At 48.5% G+C, this 19,103-nt stretch overlaps 1 protein-coding gene across 2 annotated transcripts in view; it reads left to right on the top strand.

Annotated features, from left to right (window-relative positions):
• The window catches only part of LOC135920485 (chymotrypsinogen A-like), a 234,800-nt gene that overhangs the window by 10,040 nt on the left and 205,657 nt on the right, over positions 1 to 19,103 (top strand). The window contains exons 1-2 of one of the 2 annotated variants that reach the window (XM_070529010.1): positions 12,145 to 12,287; positions 17,316 to 17,482. Coding sequence is in view for 1 of the 2 variants with exons in the window: in XM_070529009.1 (XP_070385110.1) it covers positions 17,316 to 17,482 (167 nt within the window). In the remaining variant the exon portion in view is untranslated. Of the gene's footprint in view, positions 1 to 12,144; positions 12,288 to 17,315; positions 17,483 to 19,103 lie in introns of those variants that run through there. The other variant, XM_070529009.1, reaches the window with a different exon arrangement.

Genomic DNA, 19,103 nt, shown 5'->3' with positions numbered 1-19,103 from the left:
GTCCCTCAGGAAGACTAGAAGCCGCAGTTCCGGGGGCACGAACTGGGCAGCTTTCGAACTTTTCAAGACATGTTTGTACCCTTCCAATGTTGTTTCCGTCGGCGTCGAAGGTATGCCCCTTCTAGCATTTCTTGACACAAGAGCCGCGGTTTCTGTAACGACTGAAAAACTTTGCCGTCAACTCCGAATAGTAACGACGCCGCTTTGTGTCTCTACATTGAGCACTGCAAGCTCACAACGAATCCTACCTTTTGCGGCGTGCACAGCACGCGTCATTATTCAAGATGTTATGTGCACACTCGAGTTTGTTGTGCTTTCGCAATGCTCCCACGATGTCATACTGGGCTGGGAGTTCCTTTTCACTTACCATGGCGTCATCGACTGTGCTCGCGCCGAAGTCGAGTTTTTGCAGTTGTGTGACCTCGCTTTTGTCGACTCGCCGCCTCTGCCGGCAAAAGTGTTTATTGCCGCTGACAGTGCGATTATCCCTTTCTCATCCCTCTGGTATCTCTTTCTTGTGACGTCCCTAAGGCTGAACCGTACTTTCTACTGCTTCTGAAACCGCTGTCCGTTGCAAGTGGTTTCTGGCTCCCTTTGCCGTACTGACAATTGACGATACTGCCATGTAGGTTATCCGTTTCCCTGCCCCTCCAATTTACTGCGGGGAGAGTGGCTTGGCAGTGTTGACGAACTCGACCTCTTTTCTACATATGTCGTTTCTGACCCCCCATCTTTTCTTCAGATTGGCGTCATTGATGCATCTCTTCTCTCCTCTCCTCCATGATTTACTGACGCCCTTTCTCGATGCGTCAACGCCCATCTTACGCAGCAGCAACGTGCAAAGCTCATCTACTTACTGCTTTCGCGCCGGCTTCGGTGACTTTCAACCTTCTTTGGGCCGTATTACAACCGTAGCTCACCACATCGGCACTAGTGTCCAACCTCCTTTACGTCAGCGCCCATATCGTGTGTCAGCCTCTGAGCGCCACATCATCGCTGAACAACTTGATCACATGCTTCAGCGCGGCGTCACACAGCCCTCAAATAGCCCATAGGCCTCACCGGTTGTTCTCGTAAAGAAAAGGAACGTCTTTGACCACCGCCGGCTAACATCACGCGCAAGGAGATCTATCCACTGCTTCGCATAGATGACGCCGTGGACTGGTTACAAGGAGCCGAATTATTTTCTTCGTTAGACCTGCGCTCCGGCTACTGGCAAGTACCGACGGCTGAAACCGACCGCCCTAAGGCAGTCTTTGTTGCTCCCGATGGCTTATATGAACTAAATGTGACGCCTTTCGGGCTCTGCAACGCACTTGCCACTTTTGAGCGCATGACCGATAACATAACATGTTGCTCTTTTTAGCGCAAAAACTAAAAAAAAAAGAATACAGTGAGAGGCGAAAGGAGAAACGAGCACTACTTACAACTGTTTATTCCAAAAATAGAGCATTCGATATATACACAAGAATGCACATGCGCAAACGCATAAAACAAGCAACAAACGTCACTCAGCCGAAGGCATTGTTATCCATTTTATATGCTTAGCAATCTGAATTCTGAATGAAATATTTTTTAAAAAATATTTTTTAAAATATTTTAAAGAAAGATACGGCTACACACCTGTCTGCACACTGCAGGTCTTGTACCAACTGTCTACCACTGTTCTTTAATGTCAGGATCCTAATCAGAAGCAAAAAACAAAACCGCACGTGAACTCTTAGAAACCTTCCATATCCATACCACTGGCATAGCTTCCGTAAGTCAAATTTTTGTTGTGCTTTACGATTCAGAATTCAGATTGCGAAGCACATAAAATGGATAACAATACCTTGAGCTGACTGACATAATTTGCTTGTTTTATGCGTTTGCGCATGTGCATTCTTGTGTATATGTGGGATGCTCTGTTCTTCGGAATAAACAGTTGTAAGTAGCGCTCGTCTTTCCTTTCGGCTCTCACTGTCTTTTTCTTTTTTGGAGGTTTCGCGCTGAAAAGAGCCACATTTAAGTAAACACCAACTCGCCCAAGAAGTTATTCTCAAATACATGTCGATAATATCCTCCGCGGCCTCAAGTGGTGCCTATCTTACCTGGACGATATCGTGATCTTTTCGCATGTCAAGGTGCACCCCGAACGCCTGAAGCTGTCCTCACTTGCCTCAGTTCCGTTGTGGCCTACTACTTAATTTAAAGAAATGTTTTTTAGCTCGGCCTCTTCCTTATAAAATTTGTCGAGGGATCTAATACATTAATAATACCTGCATTGCTATTGCCAAAGATGCTGCAAACGAATTCTTGAAAGCTATGCACTCTCAAGGCAAGTAAAGTATTATTTTTGCACAAAAGAATATACTCGTATGTCTCAAAAGTTGTGCCCGAAATAACTGATGTCAATGCTTCCATGATATTTTTCTATTTAATAAGTAAACAAAATGTCACACGAACTTCAGAACTATATCAGTTTGAAACCAGCTGCCGCTGATAGGAAAAATGAAAAGGCTATGAAATGAACAAGTTGAGGACAAATAATTAATGAAACTTTGTCATTCAAGAACGTTGTTTACGTTTTTTGTGCATATTCAATGGCCAGGGAGAAAATCTCCATGGCGCTGTCCTTTATTACAATATTTTGCGCCGGAGCAGCTGTCACCGGTCGTGTATTCAGTAATTGCACCAAAATTATAAAGGTGGAACAGAGAGCACATGCGAAAAGCAGTTCTGCAATATATACGTGGGCGAGTCAAATGAAAGTGAGGCAGTGCGAATACATGACAAACGGGGTACCTTATTTATAGGTAGTCACCATGAGCAGTTAGACATTTGTCCCACTGACTAACGAATCGCGTGATTCCCGTCTCATAAAACTCCTTGGGATACTGCTTCAAAAAATCTGTAACTGACTGTTTCACGTCATCGTCTGGCACCAATCTGGTTCCCTTGAGCTGTTTTTTCAAATGCCCCATAATTTGGAAGCCACAAGGCGACTGGTTTCGTCTGTAAGGCGGGAGTTGCAGCGTTTCCCACTTGATCTTTGCCAGTTTTATGTTAACCACATCAGCGACATGGGGCCGGGCATTGTCGTGGAGCAAGCGGATCCCATTCCTTAATTTTCCACGTCGTTTGTTCTTGATTGCGAGACGTAGCCGATCCGGCGTTTCACAATATCGGAAACAATTGATAATCACTACAGGTTTAGCGAAGTCGATCAATAATGGCCCCTGACGATCGAAAAATAGTCAACAACATATTTCCGACAGAAATTACGACCTTTGCTTTCTTTGAGTGTGGTGAATTCGAATGCTTCCACTGTAAGCTTTGCCGTCGTGTTTCAGGCTCGTAATGGTGGCATCATGATTCGCCCCTGTTGTAGCCTCGACGGGGCGGCCGGATGAAAGGTTTACGGCGTAGGCCTAAACGGCCGGGGCACGCAGCGCTGCAAGAAAGAGCCGGACTGCTTCAGTCAGGGACCAGACAAAGAATGAATATGTTTATTTTTGCGGAGGCAACTTACTGGAGGCAACTTGCAGCGTTTGGCGCTGAGTGACGCCTTGACTAACGACCCAAAACCGAATCCAGAAGTTAACACAGGATACCACATCACCTCTCCCTTGAAAGGAAAAATGCTCTACTCGCTCTCCTTGCAACAAGTAAGTCACGAGTCAAAGAACACATATTAGCACTGTAACACACATATTTAGTGATGACATTTTTACACAATAGAAAATGACATCTTTGGCTTCCCCACTTAAGTAAAACGCACTACATGAAAACTGAATATGAACTATTGCACTCCAGTTCTGCAGAGTTTCAGTAGCCGTCTTGGGAAGACGAGATGCAGCCTTGCACGCACAGATAACACATAAAAAATTCACAAAGTACAGAAGTATACAGTAACAAGCATCTGTGTGCACCCTGGAACAGCACTGGTGGGTGCCTCATTCGCTCTGAGCCCGACTGAGACAGTCTCTGTGGCTGTCGTGGATTGGGCATTGTGCGTAAAAGCACTTTACACTCCATAGTCCCTCCCCCCCCCCCGTAAGAATGCTAACGACTTTTAATGTTAAAAACTTTTTGACCTGAAAGACAAATTAGTATGGCGGTCAGCACCATAGTAATGATGTGCGTACTGCACGATTACGCTACAAGAAACGTAATGTATCCCCTATACCAGTAGTAACTAGAAGAAAAGGTTGGAGACAATCATCAAGGGAGGGGTAGTCACTGGAGTGACTCTTTTCAGTGAATTTTCCAAGAAAATCCTGTAGTGCAGGGCATTTCACAAGTTTGGATACATTCCATCGTTTGCCATCTTCAAGCGTGAAAGTATTGGGACCTACCCTACGGTAAATCTTAAATGGTCCCGAGTATTTAGGATCGGACTTTCTCGAGTTGCATACTCGGACAAGATCTCCTGGACGAAATTGAGGACATTTTGTTGCATGACGACGGTCCACGCACGTCTTAACACTTTTTGCGTAAGAGCCGAATTCGCATGCAATCACTTCCTTAATAGTCTGGAAGCTATACTCGGTATCCTGATCCCAGACAGACGGTTGTCCTTGCTTTAGCAGTTTCCCAAGCGGCTCTACCAATTCAGCGTACTGGGGGATCAGTTTAGCGTAGTATGGCGTGACACCGAGAAATGAATGCAGCGACTTCTTGTCAGTTGGCTGCAGTGCCTCAACAACTGACTGAACTTTGTTTTCCAGGGGCGAAATAGCGTTTACAGCGCAGACTTGCTCACGGAGAACCCGAGGTTGAGGACGCAGTTTCGCCGAGGCTGGTTGCATTGAAGCTCGAAGTTGAACGTCGTGGATGAAGTCCTTTACAAGTCCCGATTGTCCAGAGTACGGCTGGGCAAACTCCGAGGGAACGTTATGCGGAAGAGAGGGAAGCTGAATGCTTGGGTCAGCTGGAGCTCCTGACACTTGTTGGCATGCAGCGAAAACAAGCTGCGTACGAGCAGGGGACTGTCGATGCTTTCGGTTCCTCGAAAGGCAAACTGAAGCGAAACGCCCTACTAGGAAACGTGCTTGGCTGGAGAGCCTGGATCAGATGCGATGTGGTGAGGTGAACCACATCTGTAGCAATGGCCCACGATGTCTCGACTGGCTTCGCGGAGTTCGGGCCGCGCGCCTTGTTGGCCGCCTTGTTGGCCGACTTTCCGCCATGCCGCCGAGCGCCATATTGAAGCCGCCGGGTCGAGGGAGAAGGGCGGCGGGAATCGCCATCTTCCGCGCCCGGGCGAGGAAGGCGATGGCCGTCGACGCCATCTTGGCGTTGCGTCGAGACGCGCTGAAGAAACGAGCTGTTGAAGACTTCAAGTTCTTGGTGAACTTGTTGTACGGTTCGTCCAATTTCCTGGGCCTTCTTGAGCGTGAGGGACGCTCCTTCGTAGAGTATACCTTTCTCTAATTCTTGTGGATGCGACACCTTGGAGGACTCGTCGTGCCAAGCGCCGAACGCACAAGCAGGCGCTAGCCTTTGCAGCACGGTGATGGTGTAGCACGGATTGTCTCGTTGCATAGTCCGATATGCGAGTTTAGAAAAGCCAATGCACCTTTTGCGACAAATGTTTATGACAACATTAAACTCACAAAGTTCCGGAATTGAAAATCTAAAGCACGACTTTGGAAATGTGAATGTACATTTCACATCAAATGTTTATGAGATCTTTATACCCATAAAGTTTCAGAATATCAATACATGCGCTCAGGACATTCTAGACAAAATCCAGAATGATTTCCGGCACGGGGGATTCTTTTGGTCGGCAGTGCATGACAGCGCGAAAAGGGGGGGGGGGGTGCTGAAGCCCTATAAGCCCTGGCTACGCCCCTGACCCGTAATACCGCTACGCAGACTGGATTCTCTCCATACTGCTTACTTTGCGGACACGAGCCCTCATGCACGCTAGACGCCATCCTTCCGTAGCACTCTGACGTGAGTGAGTCGACGACAGTCTCTCAAGCCGCTAAATACGCTGAAGAGTGTCGCCAGATTGCTCGCTCCCTCACCACTGCTGATCAGCAACGCCAGAAACACCATCGCATTGTATCAGAGGCTCCAATGTCTTATAACCTCGACTCATTTACATGGCTCTCGATCCATACCAGCCCGGGTCAGTCGACAAAGCTTGTTTTCAAGTACCACGACCCTTGCCGTCATCATCATCATCATCAGCCTGGTTACGCCCACTGCAGGGCAAAGGCCGCTCCCATACTTCAACCGGTCATGTACTCTCCCGGTGATGTACTAATTGTGGCCATGTCGTCTCTGCAAACTTCTTAATCTCATCCGCCCACCTAACTTTCTGCCGCCCCCTGCTACGCTTTCCCTTGGAAACCACTCCGTAACCCTTAATGACCATCGGTTATCTTCCCTCCTCATTACATGTCCTGCCCATGCCCATTTCTTTTTGCTTACCGTGTTGTCAAGCAAATTTCACCAGGGAATTAGGTCATCGAGTCACTTGCTCACCCTGCTGAGGCTGCGGGCTCTAGTCAAGTCGCTTGCCCAAAGCGACTTTTACCCGCAGTCTCCTCCATCACTGATGGAAATAAAGAAGTTATTTTTATTATTATTATTATTATTACTTGAGCCGTCTTGAGATCATCGACGCCGAGGGCGTGAGATCGTGCATATAGACCGGCGAAAACCGTATTACTATGACCCTACTGTTCCGTCTTGTCCCTAAGTCGCTGGCTCTTTTCCGGAGGGGAAGTAAATGCAGTGAAGAATATTATCGATACTTGAAGAGGCAGAGTACGCCACTCACGCAAGAAGAAGATCACGGTTGAGAATCTAGAGGCTTTGGCGCTGTTCCCTGCCTTTGTCGGTTCGCTGACGACAGTATCTGTTTTATAAAAGGAGTAGTTTCCAAACGCCCCCATTATACAGCTAATTTTCCCTGTAAGGAGCAGAAACTCCTTGAGTTTTCCATGAGTATTTCCAGACTATTCAGAACCCCTGATAATTGCCGGTTTCCCTTCCCGGCTTCCCAGATGGTAGACACCCTGTTATTGTCATTACTTTGTCTCTGCAGCCAAATTAACCGTCCATTACTTCAAGCGCACATTCCATGACAGCTATGAATTGTTTCATCTGCTAAGAGATTTATTAGCAACGGGCGCGAACGGGTAGCCGTCACAAGCGTTCGGCGAAACACAGCAACCACGAGCTCATGCCGGTAGCGATAGTGCTGTGGCGCAGGCAGGCTACTCTTCTTCGTTACAAACGCCCTTCGCAGAAAAAGCCGCCATCCTGGCGGCTTAAGGCGAAGAGACTACTATTGGGTCGTAGGACGGCTTAATGTGAGAGACGTGGACAAGTTCGCGGCCGCGATGGCGTAGGTCCGTCGATGGCGTGAGGGGCTCTACGATGTAATTGACGTAGGACGTTTGCTCCAGAACGCGGTAGGGTCCTAGGTACCTTGCGACAAGTTTTGAGGAGAGGCCGGGTGTAGTAGCGGGTACCCGAAGCCATACGAGAGAGCCAGGCAAAAAATTGGAGGACGCTTAAGCTTCGCCTTCAAGGGTGGGACGCGACAGCGTTCCCGTCGACCCGCCAAGGGGTATAAGACAATGCGCTACGGCACAGCAATCACTTACGATGCGCCCCGCATCGGACTTAGCGCCCACCTATCATGCGGTGAGCGTCGAGCAACGCGGCGTTCGGCGCGGCAACGAAACGTGCGCCTGAGCGAACGAAACGAACCAAAGAACTCGGTGTCTCGGAGGGGAAACGATCTACGCCAGCCAAACGTCGTGATCGGCACGGGCAGAGAGATAGATAGTAATCTAAACCGGGAGCACGGCGAAGCGTCGTCAGGGGAGAGGGAGTCCCGCGACGCGCCTGGCAGCGGTCCCAATGCGCGCGCGGCGCGCCTCCTGTCGGGGCAGCGCCGTACATTGAGAGGAGGGGGTCTTCTGTGTTTGCCGCAAGATGGCTCTGCGTGTGCGGAAAGCGCAGAAGAAATGCAGCGGAAACGCACTTCGCAACTCGTGTAATTGTGACTTCTGTACGTTACATGTTCATAATTACCGATATACACCGCAGTATAACTTTCCACGGCTCGTTTCGAAGGCAACACCGCATTCACTAGAGGCGCGTTTGCACCGCTTGGAAGCATCGAACTCGTGGCTGAGTGGTAGCGTCTCCGTCTCACACTCCGGAGACCCTGGTTCGATTCCCACCGGGCCAATCCTGGAAGTTGCTTTTTATTTATGAAGCGCCTGCCATGATTTATCGCTCACGGTCAACGCCGCAAACGCCGACACCGACGCCGACACCCGACGCCGACGACGCCGGCTTTTCTGCGACACGAGCTCCTTAATGCTATCGCGTTAAAAAGTTGGTGCAGAACGGCCGGCAGGTTGACGCGATTGCCGCTGCCACTGGTCCTCGGTGGAAAAAAAGTGGGCAAGCTGGCGGCATTCCTCGGCATGACGAGCAGCTTCACATAGCGGAGTACTTTCGGACGCGTCAGGTGTATATGACAGAATGGTATCGAGCGTAGTAGAAGGTTCTCGTCCGTATAGGAGAAAGTAAGGGGAAAAACCAGTAGTTGCTTGGGCCGCAGTATTGTACGCATACGTCACGAAAGGGAGAACTTGGTCCCAGTTTGAATGATCAGAGGCGACGTACATGGAGAGCATATCGCCAAGAGTACGGTTGAAGGGCTCGGTAATGCCGTTAGTTTGCGGATGGTACGCTGTACTGGTGCGGTGAACGATTCGGCATTCGTCGAGTAGTGCCTTCAAAGCACCGGAAAGAAAGGCGCGGCCTCTATCGGCGGTATGTTCTGGCGTTTGTTTTAGCGGTCGTGCGGTCTGTTTAGTATGACGTGCGTCTTCTACGTGGTAAATGGTTCTGTGAGACGCGCTGAAGTGGTTTAAGAAGTCACGGCCGAAATTTCTGCTGGCGTTGAGGTGGACGGAACACGCAGCGCGATGTGTGCGCGCATATTTGAGCCTACGATCAGCCTCGGAGGTCAATTGTCTATTTATGAATGTTCCAATCACTAATGTGACCTTATTGCAGTATTAACCTCTATTTCGAAGCTGTGGTTTAGGAGCCATGAAACATACGCGATGATCGTAACAGCGTGGGTAGCGTTCTGCTACGGTAAAAGCTGTGCTGTTATACATTGACAAGCGTTCAAACTGTTCGCTGCTGGTTACATTGCGTGACTACTTGTTTGGATGGATGAGGTTTCCACCCATGAATAAAATAGTTTTGGCTAGTAAGAGCAGCATACCTTACAGTCTGAATTAAGCTTGTCCAGCAAAGCGACCGTTTACGAACTGCGCGAGCGTCCTAAGCAGTAGTAGGTGCTGGATTACAGATATCTTTGTTCTATAAAGCACATGGTCCAAGCATACGGCATCAGCAGTTATATATTTATAAACGTTCTGCGGTGTTAGCCCGTTTTCTCTTGCTTTTTAGAGAAAGAGGATGATAACCGAATTTTTTTTTTCGGTTGTGTTCGTTCAGTTCTCTACGACGCACTGACACGTATTACGGAAATTTTCGCTGAAAAATAGCCATCGCATTCTTTTTATGCGAACCCTCACATAAAATATGGCTGTATAAGGCCAGAAAGGCAATGCGGAAGCACATAGCTTATACATGTATCGCGCTGGCTCACCAACCGCAGTGATCGCTGTGTTGAGCAGCGCTATGGGCCTCATGCAACAAGGCTAGCGTAGACATATGGTAATTTCAAGCATACTACACTTGAAATGTGTGAGAACGATGCCAGTGTATCACAAATATTTAATAGCGCCTGCCACTCAGATGCTTCGTGGTTGCCTTAGGTTGGCCGTGCACGAGCATGCGCTCTTATGTTTTACTCCCTACGCCAATCAATCAGACAGTGAGCTGATTTACCATTTAATGCTGGTAATACAGAGATGCCGGTTTTCTTTGTTGAATTAAAATCGATATAAGCAAAATATAAACAACACATACACGCACCGCGACTGATAATGCGCGTACACCGCGGCTGATTATGCGCGTCACATTTTTGCGCCTCAAGACATATTTCTGCCTACAGTAGTTACCGATGCACCGAAAGGCTTCCCTGACGACCTTATATGAACGAACATGGCGTAAATTTCGCAAAGTAAGATCTCAAACATCCCGAAGTCGTTCCGCAGCACGCGACAGCAATACTTTCAAGCAGCGCCGCGCCGGATCGCCCAAGCCAGAGAGGAGGAAAGGCTCTCCGCGCGCCCTATCCTCCTCGCCCGATGAAACAGTCTATGCATGCCGCGCCAATAAAATCGGACGCGTAGTCGAGCATAGGTCTTGAAGAGCCCGGCATGTGCGCACTGAGGGTCTGCGTGGAAATCGTCGCAGATATGGTCACGGAGATGGCGGGGTAGCACGAGAAGCCACTTGCGACCGTCAGAGAGATAATTACGACGATAAAGAAGGCCATCGCGAATGCAGAAGTGGGTAGCCTGGCGGCGAACAGCGCGAGATGGTGAAGAGGTGGATGGATCAGAAAGGATGCTGATGAGAGCACTGATCCAGGGATCCTTTCGCTGCTCCGACGGAATGTTGCGCAGTGCATGAGATGGAACTGTGGGCTCAAGGGCGGATAGGCAAGCGCAGTCAGCGGAGAGCGGTGAGCGAGAAAGGGCGTCAGCGTCCGTGTGTTTGCGGCCGGAACGGTAGAGGACGCGGATGTCGTACTCCTGTAGCTTAAGGGCCCAGCGAGCAAGTCGGCCAGATGGGTCCTTAAGGGTAGACAGCCAACAAAGGGCGTGATGGTCAGTGACGACATTGAAAGGGTGACCATTCAAATAAGGACGGAATTTTCCAAGGGCCCAAATAATGGCTAAACACTCTTTCTCTGTAACAGAGTAATTAGCCTCGGCCTTTGTCAGAGTTCGGCTCGCGTAGGCAACAACATATTCATCAAACCCCGCTTTTCGTTGCGCGAGTACGGCGCCAAGTCCGACGCCGCTGGCATCGGTGTGGACCTCTGTGGGCGCTGCAGAATCGAAGTGGCGGAAGATAGGTGGCGAGGTTAGCAGGCGGCGTAATTTCGTGAAGGCGTCATCACAGGCGGGTGACCAAGCGGAAAGTTTTTTGTCGCCATTTAGAAGGGCTGTCAGGGGTGCACTTATGGAAGCGAAATTTCGAATGAAACGTCGGAAGTATGAGCTTAAACCAAGGAAACTTTGAAGCTCCTTTAACTTCTTTGGTTGCGGAAAGTCGGTGACAGCGCGGAGCTTGGCTGGATCCGGAAGGACGCCGTCTCGCGATCAGTGGCGTAGCAACAGGGGGGGCCGGGGGGCCGTGGGCCCCGGGTGCAAAGGGCCAGAGGGGGGGGGGGGCGGAGGGGTGTCATATACGTCTGAAGACACCCGGAACTTGATATCCTCGCCTTCCTCGACTATAGCCGAGGAGGGGGGGGGGGGGTGACAGAAGACCTATGCGCCCCGGGTGCCAGACGATCTGGCTACGCCACTGCTCGCGATACAACATGGCCAAGAATAGTGAGCTTTCGGGCGCCGAAACAACATTTTTTAAAGTTAAGTTGAAGTCCCGCGTCAGTAAGGCATTTCAGAACTTGCTCGAGACGGCCGAGATGGGTTCGGAAATCAGCGGAAAAGACAACTACGTCATCCAGGTAGCATAACCATGTGTTCCATTTGAGGCCGCGTAAAATATTATCCATCATTCTCTCAAAAGTGGCTGGAGGGTTACACAGGCCGAAAGGCATCACGATGAATTCGTACAATCCGTCAGGTGTTACAAATGCTGTTTTAGGTCGATCAGATGGTGCCAAGGTGACTTGCCAGTATTCGGAATGTAAATCCAGCGAAGAAAAAAACTCAGCTCCCTGCAAACAGTCGAGGGCATCGTCGATGCGCGGTAACGGGTAAACGTCCTTGCGCGTTATCTTGTTCAGACGTCGGTAGTCCACGCAGAATCGAATAGAGCCATCTTTTTTCTTAACGAGGACGACCGGTGATGGCCAGGGACTGTGGGAAGGCTGCACAACGCCACGCTTGATCATGTCAGCAACCTGGTGGTCAATGACACGGCGTTCAGAGGCGGATACTCGGTAAGGGCGCTGCCGTAAAGGTGCATGGCATGCCGGTATCTGGTGAAAAACGGTCGATGTGCAGCCCAAACCGGAAGCATGGCTGTCGAAAGACGCGCTGAACCTCTGCAGGAGAGCAATACGCTGGCTTCGTTCTGAAGATGACGTGCCATCGTCGATGGAGCAGTGGAAAGCGTCGAGGACTGACTGATCAACCGCATAATCACAAGTAAGTACGCCAAGGCCCGCAGAAGTAGAAACGGCAGGAGCGTCGAAGATGCAAAAGGTGTCGACCGGTTGAACAAGGCATAGGCATTCACCATGAAATAAAGCTAAAGGGCAGGCCGTGGGATTATCGACGACCATTTTCGTGACGCCATAGGGAAGAGTAAGGAGAGCGAAGGGCAGCGCAGAACATCGGCGGCGAATGAACAGCTCAGAGGGCGTAAAGGGAACAGTGGCATCAGAAATAGTGGCGCACGACACAGGCACAAGCAGGGAAGAGCGTGGAGGGTCGTAATAGTCTTCGGAAACAAACAGTTTAACACTGGAAGGGTCGTTCTCGATAGTCTCGACGTCTGGAACTGCAGAAAGTTCGAGTTCGGCGTGACAACAGTCAATAACGGCGTTATTATTTGCAAGGAAGTCCCAGCCTAATATGATGTCATGGGAACATGTGGGCAGCACGACGAATTCGACGGTATACAGTAGACCTTGAATGAAGACGTGAGCAGTAAAGGCAGCGAGAAGCGTTATATTTTGAGCGTTCGTGGTTCGAAGGGAGAAGTCGGAGAGATGCGCCAAAACCTTTCGTAGTGTGCGGCAGAGTTCGGCGGAAATTACGGATACGGTGGCTCCTGTATCTACAAGTGCCGGGACGGCGATTCCTTCGACAGAGACTTCAATTATGTTGGCTGGAGAGGGACGAGGACTTGGGCATTGCGACGTGGACGCAGTTCGTGCCTCGGCAACTGCGGCCATCAGTTTTCCTGCTCAGTGTACACGGGACGGCACCACATCGGAGAAAGCGAGCGACGACGGGGAGATGGTGAGCGGCGAGTAGAGGCGGTTGGGCGGTCAGGGGAAAAGGAAGAGGTAGGAAGGCTGGAAGGCGAAGAGGAAAACGGAGCGGGGAAAGGTGGCGCTCGCCGGATGTTCTGAAGAGGAAGCATGCCACGACGACAATGGCGCGCCACGTGACCAGCACCACCGCAAGCAAAACATATTGGGCGGTCATCAAAGGTGCGCCGCTGGTGGGGGCAAGGTCCGAGTCGCGGTTGAGGATTCGGAAAATGCTATCGGTCGGGCAGCGGCATAGGAGGAAAATGCCGTTGGTCGTGAAGCGGCATAGATGGCGGCAAAAATGTCGGTGATCAATGCATAGAGGGCGGCAGGGGCGTTTGTGGACGATATCGGGAAACTGCTTAAGCGTTTCGCGAGCTTAAGCTTAAGTAAGAGGAGGCGTGACTGGTGACTGCTCAACGGCTGGAGGAACGGCTTGAGATACTTGTTCTTGAATGAAGTCGCGGATCGTAGGATGCAAAGCAGGTGGTGGTTCCTGTACAGAAGATATCAAAGATAGCTGGCGGGCGCACTCTGCGCGAACGAATTCCTGAATTTTTACGAAGAGAGCAGTATCGTTGTCGTCGACTCCAAGGCTTGATAGAGAGTCGGCGGGCGGGGTGGGACGTCGGGTGTGAAGCCATTGCCTGCGCAACTCGTCGTAACTCTGGCACAATTCTATCACTTCAGCGACAGTGTGAGGACTCTTCGATAATAACATTTGAAACGCGTCATCCTGAATACCCTTAATTATATGTTTGATCTTCTCCTCCTCTGACATCGACGCATTCACCTGTTTGCAAAGGTCGACAATGTCCTCAATGCAGCTCGTGAAGTTTTCTGCGGCCTCTTGGGATCGTGTGCGCAAACGTTGTTCTGCACAAAGCTTTCTTACTGCAGGCCGACCGAAAACTTGGGTAAACTTGGTCTTGAAGACCAACCGCGAAGTGAGGTCGGCTTCATAGTTTAGAAACCATAGTTTCGCAACGTCCGTAAGATAGAATGCGACGTTTCTTAACTTGGTAACGTCGTCCCGCTGATTATGGGCACTCACTCGCTCATAAGACGAGATCCAATCTTCAACGTCTTTGTCATCTGTGCCGGAGAAGATAGGGGGATCTCGCTGACGCAAGGAACCGGTACAAACCAAGGTGGCCGGCGCCATTGGAGGAGCTGGAGGAGTGCGTGCGTCGTCGGGCATGATGGGGGGTAGAGTGCGACCCCGAAGTTCCAGGGTGGTTGAAACCCAGCACGTCCACCACTTGCTAAGAGATTTATTAGCAACGGGCGCGAACGGGTAGCCGTTACAAGCGTTCGGCGAAAGACAACATCCACGAGCTCATGCCGGTAGCAATGGTGCTGTGGCGCAGGCAGGCTACTCTTCTTCGTTACACATCCAAGGTTTTCCTCTTGCAGTGACGAAGGTAGGACGTCACATACGGACGTCACAATTGCCGTCCGTATCTTCGCGACACCAGGTTTCTGGCATGGTCTAGAGATAGACTTGAACGGGAGATATTGGAAGCCTTTTACATTGCTAAGGCCGAGGGCACGTGCATTAGTTGCCCTTCAGTGACGCTTACTGAAAAAACATTTAGTTGGAAGTAGCGCCTTGTCTGTCGTACTTGTTCTTTCGTCCGCGTCTTCGTAGCGCTCATTTCATCAAATCTCCATAGAACTCCTCAGCCACTTGAATTATCTTACCCATATTAGTAATGATATCGCCGGCTTTGTTCTTAATGCATACATCTGATTCTTGCCAATTCCTAGTTTTTTCTTCACTGCTTTTAGGCTTCTTCCGTTACTGAGAGCATGTTCAATGCTATCCATATTATACTTCCTTATGTCAGCTGTATTACGCTTGTTGATTAACTTAGAAAGTTCTGCCAGTTCTATTCTAGCTGTAGGGTTAGAGGCTTTCATGCATTGGCGTTTCTTGATCAGATCTTTCGTCTCCTGCGATAGCTTACTAGTATCCAGTCTCACGGAGTTACCACCGACTTTTATTGCACACTCCTTAATGATGCCCACAAGATTGTCGTTCAGTGCTTCAACACTAAGGTCCTCTTCCTGAGTTAAGGCTGAATACCTGTTCTGTAGCTTGATCTCGAATTCCTCTATTTTCCCTCTTACCGGTGACTCATTTATCGGCTTCTTATGTGCCAGTTTCTTCCGTTCCCTCCTCAGGTCTAGGCTAATTCGAGTTCTTACCATCCTATGGTCACTGTAACGGATCTTGCCGAGCACATCCACATCTTGTATGATGCCAGGGTTAGCGCAGAATATGAAGTCTATTTCATTTCTAGTCTCGCCATTCGGGCTCCTCCACGTCCACTTTCAGTTATCCCGTTTGCGGAAGAAGGTATTCATTATCCGCAAATTATTCCGTTCTGCAAACTCTACTAATAACTATCCTCTGTTATTCCTAGAGCCTATGCCATATTCCCCCAGTGACTTGTATCCAGCCTGCTTCTTGCCTACCCTGGAATTGAAGTCGCCCATGAGTATAGTGCATTTTGTTTTGACTTTACTCATCGCCAATTCCACGTCTTCATAGAAGCTTCGACTTGCTGGTCCTCGCGACCGGATGTAGAGGCGCGTAGACCTGTACGACGTTCAAGTTGTACCTCTTATCATGTTTGACAAGACCTGCCACCCTCTCGTTACTGCCATAGAGTTCCTGTGTGTTACCAGCTATATCCTTATTAATCTGTAATCCGGCTCCTAGTTCTCGTATCTTCGCAAAGCACCGGTAGCACAAGGCGTGCCCCCTTTTTAGCAGTGTATATGCCTTATTTGTCCTCCATACCTCACTGAGCCCTAATATATCCCATTTATTGCCCAATAATTCCTCCAATACCACTGTTAGACTCGCCTCACTAGATACCGTTCTAGCGTTAAACGCTGCCAGGTTCAGATTCCAATGGCGGCCTGTCCGGATCCAGAGATTCTTGGCGCCTTTTGCTGCATCACAGGTCTGGCCTCCACCGTGGTCAGTTGCTTCGCAGCTGCTAGGGGCTGAGGTCCGTGGTTTGATTGTTGTATTCATATAGGATGTTGTGGCCAAGTACTGCACCAGGGTGGCCAATTCTGCTCTGGTGAGGGAGTGCGTTACCAGTTCTGGTCACCGGGATCATTCCGCACTCTAGGCCTGTTTATGACATTTGATCGAGGCACGCATTTTTTAATCCACTGGAAGATAGCGCGGCACCGGGATTTGAACCACAGCCCTCTTACACGCGAGGCGGAAGCTTTACTTTTACACCTTCGCTGCATTAGCTATAATGCAAATGCATATAATGCATAATGAGCTATAGTCGGATGTTGTCACTTAAGTCTGCAGTAAAGCGCCGCTCACCCCCTTATAACCGCTAGCCACTGTCCCTCCGCGAGGCTGCAAATAGTTCGTACTTCAAACTTTCGCTGTTACCTAAATAAGGCGGTTACCACAAAAATAAAATTATAAGCGCGTAATTTTTATACGTTTTCAATCGTCTATTATAGCGAAACGGTGAAAGCCTAATTCTTTAATGAACGGAAACAAAACGCTTGCTTCCCTGCAATTTATTGTCAAGTTTCACTTTAGTTGGCAGGGAAGTTTCATGAGTAAAACGGGTTCAGCACTGAAATAAACTGTACCGCGGACTTTTGAAGAGTGAAATTCTCGGACTCCATACACTTTACCATGTCTGTTGCACACCTCGTCGCTTCTGCCAAGGAAAAGACTCAAGAACAGCAGACGCTCCGGAGGTATCAAGTATTACGCCATTTTGAAAAGGTCTCATGACGACTATTGTGTTTGCTTCGGTAATTGGCTGGCGTAGTAACACAACCCCGCGAGGTCCGTGTGCCTTGGTTGCCAACTGTTGTTTTTATGTTCTATCGTATGATCGTTGATAGCTAAGACGAGTTATGATCGCAGAACTGAGAGCGCGGGACAAAAGAAGACAAACAGGGACGTTGCTGATTCTTGGTGAACAGCGACATTCTCGACTATTTCTGTTTGTTCCAGATTTTCAGTTCAGCTGGTAATACTCGTTTTATCTTAAGTCACTTCGAGGCTGAGTGCGACTGTAGTTGGTGCCTATGAGAAGTGGTTCTTGTGGGGAAAGGACGAAAGGCTGGCACTGTCTTCTGCAACCCATGCGGGAGCACTACGAGACGTGCATGTGATGCCGGTATTTTGCCCTTTCAGGTGGCTCGGCGTACAAATCCACCGAGGTGACTGTTAAAGATAGCACGAATGTGCTTATCACTGGAGCGACTGAGGGATACGTGGTCAGTCCTGGATTCGCGAACGGCACGAGTTACCCGGAAGATTTTTACGGCAGTGTGACGATTGAATCGACAAGACGCAGAAGGGTAAGGCTTTCCTACTAAATTTTTGCGGATTGCGAAAACGACGCACGGTTATGCTTTGCAATTCGAATTAAAAGGCGTGAGGTATGTATAGCTGCAATCGAATGTGTTCTTTTTTTCTTTTTTCGGTCTACATACTACAGTTATTTCAATTTACCATATAAGTTTTCTCCATAACTTTAAGGAGAGCTCGAACAGTCTGTTGGTTGACTACGTGAGTTTGTTAAGATTTGCGTTTATACATGCAAAAAAATAATGATAGGAGTCTAAATATCCATGATCCTGACTTTATTTATTGTAAGGACGCAAAGCTCCCACGTTGCTAAGAGTGATGAGGTAGCTAGTGGCCCAGGGAGTCAAATTCCTGTTCTGGTGAACGAGTATCTGTTGAAGCTTTGTGGACCTTTCTAAATTGTTTGCATCTGGACTAGTATGCTCCACTGGCTCTCGGCATTTTTTTTAATGTGGAATGATGAACGGAGCAAATTTGCATGGGCAAGTTCGAATAAGCTAGCGCAAGATAGGGTATTTGGCCTATGTCGCAGGCCTACGTCGTGGAGGGAAAATAGAGGATGGTTATGATGACGATGATAAAAACTTCCACAATGCGAATTCCTAATCACACTTTCTAAACATGTCTCTCTCGGAGAGATGAGAGATGCCTTGCTGGAACAAGACCGCACCGTGGTAGACCAGTTTTGACAGGCGAGCAATGAAATTTCCGATTCGGTACAATGCGAAGCGCTAAAAATTAAGATATCTTCGTACTTGGTTTCAGTTTCAGTTTAATATTGGTTCATAACAATTTGTTACAAAAAATAGTATACAGACAAAGGAACCAAAGTCAGAGACTGCACCGGGACCCTTGGCTTAAAAGTTATATAAAAAAATAAAGCGGAATACACAGCAGAGAAACAAATTATGAAATAAGCAAAATATAACCAAGAAACTGAGTGACGACACACATAAAACACAAAAGGAAGAGGAAAGATGCACAATCAATGGTAATTACATAGCTTCTAAATAGCAAAATAACATTGTAGGAAATTAATCAGACAGCCAATAATTCTTGAGTTCATATTTGAAAGAGTACAAGGTAGATGACAACCTAATGGAATATGGAAGACTGTTCCAAAGTTTAAGCGAGCAAGAAGAGGAAGGCATCTTTCCGTAATTAGTATGGCATAAAGGCAACAAGAAATTTTCTTGTGCTGCAAACCTTGTGTTATTGGGATTAAAAGGCAGATCAGAACTAACGAAGTTGTAAGGAACTTGTTGAGTTAGCAATATGAAATATAATATCGCTAAATGATAGTTAAACAAATCAGTAACTTGTAGAATGCGGTTTGTTCGTAGTTGTGAAGAGGCGTTAGTGAAAAAATGGCTTCGCGTTATAATGCGGATATCCTGATTTTGAATGTGCTGGATAGAGGAAAGATGGCGATGACAAGTATTACCCCAGAAAGCGACTCTATAAATGATGTGACTATGAATGAAAGCGAAGATATCGATAATAATGCTTCTTTGGAAAAAAACATTCACGTGATTTGAGTAGTGCTCTAATGCCAAATGCTGTTTTTTGTGATGTGTGCCATGTGGTTAGTAAACTTAAGGTGGGGATCTA

Source organism: Dermacentor albipictus, unplaced genomic scaffold, assembly GCF_038994185.2.
Source record: "Dermacentor albipictus isolate Rhodes 1998 colony unplaced genomic scaffold, USDA_Dalb.pri_finalv2 scaffold_16, whole genome shotgun sequence".
Classification (NCBI taxonomy): domain Eukaryota; kingdom Metazoa; phylum Arthropoda; class Arachnida; order Ixodida; family Ixodidae; genus Dermacentor; species Dermacentor albipictus.
This window is presented reverse-complemented; position numbering and strand designations above follow the sequence as displayed.